The sequence below is a fragment of the Calidris pugnax genome, unplaced genomic scaffold (genome assembly GCF_001431845.1).
Source record: "Calidris pugnax isolate Ruff unplaced genomic scaffold, ASM143184v1 scaffold85, whole genome shotgun sequence".
NCBI classification, from domain to species: Eukaryota; Metazoa; Chordata; class Aves; order Charadriiformes; family Scolopacidae; genus Calidris; species Calidris pugnax.
In genome coordinates this window covers 39,454-46,828 of record NW_015090801.1, presented here as the reverse complement: position 1 = coordinate 46,828, position 7,375 = coordinate 39,454, and the positions used below count along the sequence as shown (strand labels likewise).

Sequence of the window (7,375 nt, the reverse complement as noted above, 5' to 3'; positions counted from 1 at the left end):
AACATCCAATGTTTCTGAGCTTGACGATATCACCAAGACACTGCTGCAGATGAAGGGCTACATCCATGAAGTAACCTACGCACCAGAAACCTCTGCATCTGCTGTTCATGAAGCAAAGGTAAAAGCCACCTTGACTGCAAGCCTAGCGATTTACTCCTTGCTCCAGTGTCTCCAGGAAAGGGCACAGAAAGATGTAGAACTGTTGGTGCTCCTAATTACGACCAGCATGGGGTACCGGGTGGAAAGCAGCACGTTTCAGTCCCTCCTTGGATGTCCAGAAATTACCTTCATGACAACTCAAATGCAAACGGGACATCAGGAGTATCTGAATCTGAAGGAGCAAGACCTTTACAGAGCCCAGGCCCACCTGCTGCTGACGGGTCTGACTGTAACGCCCGAGCATGAAGCGGTGTCCCCGGAGCAGAAGGAGGAGCGATTAGTTTTCATGGAAGATCACATGAAAAACTTATGGTCCACAGAGATAACAACTCTCCTCGAAAAGCACCGTGCACTCAAAGACTGGGAGATGCTGGAAAGTGGCTTACAGTCCCTCATCAGTGGGCACCTGGATGACACCTGTGATGAAGCAAAGAAAAACAGCATAATCAAAGACATGGAAGACACTTTTCAAAGAGTAGAGCCTTCCAGTCAGCCCAAACCCACACCTGACACCAGCAAATCCAACGCAGATCAAGCTGTTGCAAACCAAAACTTCCTCCACTTACTCAAGCGCCTTGGACTAGAAAATCACTATCCCAAAAAGATGGGGATAGAAGATTTCCACATCATATACAAGACGTCCTTACACGACAGCCAGCCCAGCAAGGACAATGAACTACCGTTTTACTTCTTGCAAAAGCTATTAACGGTGGACTATCGGGTGAGGTACCTGACTTGCAAGGAGGAGAACAACCCAGGACCCACACCCGGGCCAAACCCCACAGAGCAAGAACAGGAAACCTCAGATTCCTTTGAGGACTTTTTCTCTCATTTGGATAAAGCCCGCAGACCTGCACCCAGGGAGAGCCGTGTGCACCCCATGGACCTCCAGATGGCAATTTTTCATTGTGCCGACGATTTCATGAGACAGTACATGTTGACAAAGCTTGCTTTCTGCCAATTTGCGCTCCCTCTGCTGGTACCGAACCCCTGCACTTCACAGATCGAGCTGCCCATCTGGTCCCTCAGCCAAATCAAAAAGAGCTGGAAAGGGGCTGAGAAGTCGGGAACGCGGGGGACGATTAAGAGTCACAAAAACAAACTCATCTACCAGGCAGAGACGCCCATCGTGTCCTTCATCCGCATCGGCAGTTCTCCCTCCTCTTCCAAGTCTCAGATCCTGAATGCTCTGCTGAGCAAACAAAAGCACGACACTTTCTTCCACCGGCACTGCAAAGGCAGCACCAAAGACTGTCTGCTGATGAAAGGGGTGGTGGAGATCTCCTGGTACTGTCCCCGGGGCAGCGACGACGACAGCTTTGGCTGCTGCGTGGCTTTCTGCAACCTGCACGGAGACGCGAGGGACCACAAAGAGCAGCTGCAGTTTTTGCAGGAGATATCTGCTGTGAACGTGGCTTTTGTGTCCGAGTCTGACCAGAGCGACAGGAGAACCATGACAATTTTGCGTGACCTGTGGCAGTCGCAGAGGCCTTTGGTTTGTCTTTTCACTGACATGGAGAATATGGAAGCTGGCCGATCCAGCCAGAACGTCAAAATAGGTATGAAGAACAGAAACGAGGCAGAATTGATGGAGGAGCTGAGCAAAACCATCAGGGATCTCCTGGAAAAGTCTAACACCCTTTTCAGCCTCGACGCCTGCCTGGACAGAGCCCGCAAGCACGGCTTCGTAGTCGATGAGGATACCGACGCGTGTGTGACAGCCAAAGGAAAGGCTGAGGCGCTGGTGAAGCTCCTGAAGGAAAAGAAGTTGTTTGAGATCAAATCCCAGCTGCTGCCTCTTCAGGGAAAACTGTGGTACATGTGGTGTAAAAAGGACAAGGAGCTCACTCGCCTGCAGGAAAAGGGGAACAAGAGCATCGAGCACCATCGGAGCCAAATTGAGTCAGAGAAGTCAGCCATAAGAAGAAAGCAGCTGGACAAAGCGTTCCCCCTCAACCAGCTGATGAAATCGGTCCTTGGCTTTCTCCAGTCGCAGCCAGCAGACAGCAAGAAATACTTCCTGCAGTGGATGAAGGTCTTTATGGACGACCTGTCCTCCGACCGCCTCGACGAACTGAGGAGGCAATATCACCAGTTATGGTCTGAGATCCTGGCAATAAAGAGAAACAGCAAAAAGATTGATATGAAACCTGCGCTGATGCGTGATTTAGAAGCCCTCTCCAATGAGATCAACGATTCCTCCATTGGCCTCGAGCACATCTTGAGAGAGGTAGGGCAGATCTATGAAGCTCTGATATCGACTAAATCAAAGGAGAAATATTTCAACAAACTGCCTGAAATTGCAGCTGATCTGATGGTTTCGGGGTATCCCATCGAGCTGATGGATGGGGATGCTTCTTACGTACCACTGCGATGGGTCAGGGCAATCTTTGACAGTTTAATCGAGGAGCTTGGAGACAAGCGAGTGTTCGTTCTCTCGGTGCTGGGCATCCAGAGCACAGGGAAGTCAACCCTGTTGAACGCCATGTTTGGGCTTCAGTTTAATGTCAGCGCAGGGAGATGCACCCGGGGAGCGTTTATGCAGCTAATTAAAGTGGACGAGAAGCTGCAGCAGGAGGTGGACTTCGATTACATGCTCGTTGTTGACACAGAGGGACTTCGCGCCATCGAGTTGGCCAATAAACAGTCCCTGAATCACGACAACGAGCTGGCCACCTTTGTCATTGGCATCGGCAACATGACTCTCATCAATATCTTTGGAGAAAATCCTTCAGAAATGCAAGATGTCCTTCAGATCGCCGTGCAGGCTTTCCTGAGGATGAAGCAGGTACATCTTTCCCCAAGCTGCCTCTTCGTCCATCAAAACGTGGGAGAAATAACTGCCAAGGAGCAGAACATGGAAGGACAAAGGCGTCTGCAGGAAAAGCTGGATGAAATGACTCTGATCGCTGCCCAGCAGGAATTCTGTGATGTCTCCTGCTTCAGCGACGTCATCCGCTTTGACGTCAACACCCACATTCATTACTTTGCTCACCTGTGGGAAGGAAACCCCCCAATGGCACCGCCCAACCCCACCTACAGCCAGAACGTCCAGGAATTAAAGAGCAAAATCCTCCAGGCTGCCAAGAAGGAGGCACAGGGCAGCGTTTTGAGGTTCTCCAGCTTGAAAGATCGAATTAGTGACCTCTGGAACGCTTTGCTGAATGAAAACTTCATTTTCAGCTTCAAGAACTCATTGGAGATCGCTGCATACAAGAAACTGGAAACCGCCTTCAGTAAGTGGACCTGGGATCTAAGGAGCCACATCTTAGACTTGCAAATGAAACTGGACAACAAAATTCGGAATGGGGACTTGCAGGAGGTCACCACAGACCACCTTGAAAAACAAGTTAAAGAGACAAGCGATGCCATCACAAAAGACATGGAAAAGTATTTCAGTGAAGACAGAGACTGTGAGATCCTGGTCCAGTGGAAGAGCACGGAACTGAAGCTGAAAGAACTGAAAGAATCTCTTCTTCTCGAAACGAGGAAGAAGTGTGAGAATCTTATTGAACTGAGGAAGAACCAGTCTAAACTGGATAAAAGGAAGTCAGAATATGAGAACGAGCTCCTGAAAAAAAGCAGGGAGTTGGCTCTGTCTCTAAAAGGTCAGAAATTGAGCGAAAAAGAACTGAGAGAGAGATTTATTTGTCTCTGGGCAGACTGGATTTCAGAAGTCTCCTCTGCTGCTCCCCCTCTCAATAAGGTTAATATTGATCTGGACATAGAAGCTGTCCTTCTAGATCACTTTAAGGAGCCAAAATTGCATGAAAGAATCAGCACATTTCCCAGATGCAAAGAATTTTCTGTTGACTTGGAGAAACATGTCGCTAAGAAAAAAAGGTTTGGGATCTTTGATAGGAGTATTGATGATGCCGACAGCAGCACAATACACCGCATTACAGAGAACATCATAGGCTGCGTGATGGCAAACATTGAGAAGAAGGAAAAGGAGAAAAGGGATTACGACCAAAGTTTTATCCATGAAATACTACAAGAAGTACAGAAAGGTATAAACTCTGTCCCTGACAGTGCAAATTACAGTTTTAACAAAGATTACGAGATAGATTTGACGCTGTATCTCTGCGGAATAGCCGCAGAGAGGTTTAAAGCCATGCACTCGGCATTCAGGAAAGCAAATCATCCCGCTGTCTACCTGGAGAGCAAGAGAGAAGATTTCTTTATCTGTTTCCAGATTTCCTGCCAAGGAGCCACTTCTGTCACAACATTTGCCATTTTCCTGTGTGACAAGATTGCCCCAGCTCTCCGGCAGGCGGTCTATGAGAGGACAGCTCTTGCCATAGCTCGAGACATGAAGGCTAAAGTCCCAGATTTCAGCGGCAACAGGGCCTCCCTGGAAGTTTGCATGCTGAGGTACATGGCAGAAGAAGAAAAGTTTGAGAATTTCGAGATGTACCTTAGTAGCCCACAAGATTTCTTACAGATTTACATTTGGAAGCGTGTTGATGAGTACTGCTCTGAGAACAGGAGGCTGGAGACGTTGTTAGAGAACTCCCTCACCCTCTGCTACGAATGCATCCTCTCAGCCGTTTCTGTATCAACCAAGGTTGTCAAAGACCAAATAGACAGAAATGACAAAATCTCTCTTTGGCTGGATGCATTTTGCCAGGAACTTGGAGAGGTGCTAAGCTTGCCCAGAAGGGACCTGAAGGGCATCGAGCACCAGGAGGTAACAGACATAGAGTTCCTGAAAAACGCCATGACAGAATCGCTGTCTGCCATGAAGGACCAGCTCAAGAAGGAGCTCGCTACGGCTGACATGAGCTCCCTTGAAAGGCAGCCTCACGAAATCCTGGCGGAGCAGTTTTCGGGGTGCTGGGAGCAGTGTCCCTTTTGTGGGGCTCTCTGCACAAACACCATGCCGAACCATGACGGGGACCACCAGCTCCTCTTCCATCGGCCAGAAGTTTTGCGGGGACGCAAGTGGCATCAGACGGACAATCTGTCCATCGATATTTGTTCTAATTGCGTCACAAGTAACTGTTCATTCGGGATCGGTGGAGACAAATGGATGCCCTACAAGAGATACCGGGATGCAGGACCTCCTTATTCCACTTGGAACATTCTTCCTGATACATCCATGCAAGTGTACTGGAAATGGTTTGTGTCTCATTTCCGGGCAAACCTAGAAAGATGGAAAAAGGGGAAATTTCAAGGCAAAGGAGCAATCCCTGATTCGTGGCAGAGAATTACAAAGCAGGAAGCACTTGCCGACCTGGAGAAGTATTAGGCCATTTCGATATGAAGGAAGAACCACATCCTCTTTGCATTTTAGAAGGCCGTGGTACAAAATATTGTTATCACGACTATGACCCCAAGCCACAAGAAGAAAATGATGTCTAATGGCTCATAAAGTTGGGTGAAATAAGGTGAGATACTCCTGCCATCGTCCAAAAACTCTCTTCCTTCATGCTGAAGTCAACACCCTCTTCCCTTCTTGCCATAAGCCTTTACCTCTGCTTTGTCTTAGAGAAAAAATCCCAAAACCCCATCCCCTGCAGCAAGCAGTCATATGGCCAAGATGAAGACCAAGTGGCAGGTGAAGAGCAAAGAAGCACTCCTTTGCAGGTCCCTGGGCCTGCTGAACTTTCCTCCTGCTCTTAGCCATGGTAGCGACTGCTCTTGCCATTTGCTTTGCCATTGAGCAAAAACCTCTGTATGGAAAATGTGGAGAATTCTGTGTCTTTTCGGCTTCCTCAGCAGCCATCGGTGGTGTGTGACTTTAGCGTTGGTGCCATCAGGACAGGCTGATGGCAACAGAGCCATGGTCTGGAGAACATGGAACCAGCTGGGACGGCACCACTGAGGTGGTCAGTGGCCTTTGCTGCTGGAAATCCAAGAGCCAAACCCTCCTGTAGAGTTGCTACAGTGGCGATTCCAGTATAATCCCTTGCAGTCTTTGCTAATAAAGTAGTTGAGTGGGACTGGACTGGTCTCTGTGGCCTTTATTTTCAGGTTGAGTGAGACTTCAGGGTCAGTGTGGTGGAGACAGGCGGATGATGACTGGATCCATGGAAAGGTGTGTGGGTGGAGAGTGTCTGCTCCTTTCAGGGGGTCTGGTCGAGGACCTTCTTTGGTGTCTCAGGGATAATGTGAAGGGGAGGATGCCATCCAGAAGAACGTGTGGTGAAACAAATCTGCCCGAGAAAGGGTCAGGGGGGCAGTGGTGGGAACCAGGCCTGGTCGGTCACACTGACTGAGGAGCGAGAGGGCGAGAAGGTTTATTCCAGGGCGGTGAAGTGATCAGGGAACTGCTCAACTGGGAAACCAAGGGAAAAATGGGGAGACCAAATACAAAATACACCCAAGACCCAGACCTGTCAAACCAGACATGGAGATAATGTCAGCTACTGGAGTGAGTGGAGGGGTCCCAGTTCCAGCTACTGGAGTGAGTGGGCGTCTCTACTGGGGTGAGTGGGGGATCTCAGTGGCAGCTACTGGAGTGAGCAGGGTCCCAGTGTCAGGTACTGGAGTGAGTGGGGGGCGTCTCAGAGTAGGTACTGGGGTGAGTGGGGGGGTCTCAGTGTCAGGTACTGGAGTGAGTGGGAGGGTCCCAGCACAGGTACTGGGGTGAGTGAGTGGGATCCCAGTGCAGGTACTGGGTTGACTGGGGGGGTCCCAGTGAGGTACTGGAGTAAGTAAGGTCCCAATGCACCTACTTGAGTGAGTGGGGGGGGCTCAGTGAGGTACTGGGGTGAGTGGGGTCCCAGTGCAGGTACTGGAGTGAGTGAGGGGGTCGCAGTGCCAGCTTCTGGAGTGAGTAGGGTACCAGTGCAGTTTTTGGGTTGACCGGGGTGGTCTCAGTGAGGTACTGGGGTGAGTAGGGTCCCAGTGGCAGCTACTGGAGTGAGTGGGGGTCTCTCAGTGAGGTACTGGGGTGAGTGGGGGTGTCCAAGTGGCAACTACTGGAGTGGGGGGGCCCCAGTGCAGGTACGGGGGTGAGTGGGGTCCCAGTGGCAACTACTGGAGTGAGTGGGGTCCCAGTGCAGGTACTGGGGTGAGCGAGGGGGTCGCAGTCCGTTCCCAGAGCCAGCAGCAGCCCTCCCTCAGTGCAGGCCTCTCCCCTTAGCGCGGGCCGCTCCCCTCGGGCGCCGCCGCCCTCCCGGCCCGCAGAGGGCGCCCTGGCGCAGCGGCGGGCGGGGCGCGGTGACGTCACGGCCACGCCGGGTGGGCCGATGCGGCGGCGGGAGGCGGG

General features: G+C 50.8%; 1 protein-coding gene across 1 annotated transcript; it reads left to right on the top strand.

The window, feature by feature from the left end:
- Window positions 1-4: 4 nt before the first annotated feature.
- Window positions 5-6,059, top strand: LOC106885386 (interferon-induced very large GTPase 1-like; the record flags this gene model as incomplete). Its single annotated transcript, XM_014937547.1, has 1 exon — window positions 5-6,059. A coding segment is annotated over one exon (5,406 nt), but the record flags the coding sequence as incomplete, so codon positions are not given.
- Window positions 6,060-7,375: the final 1,316 nt, after the last annotated feature.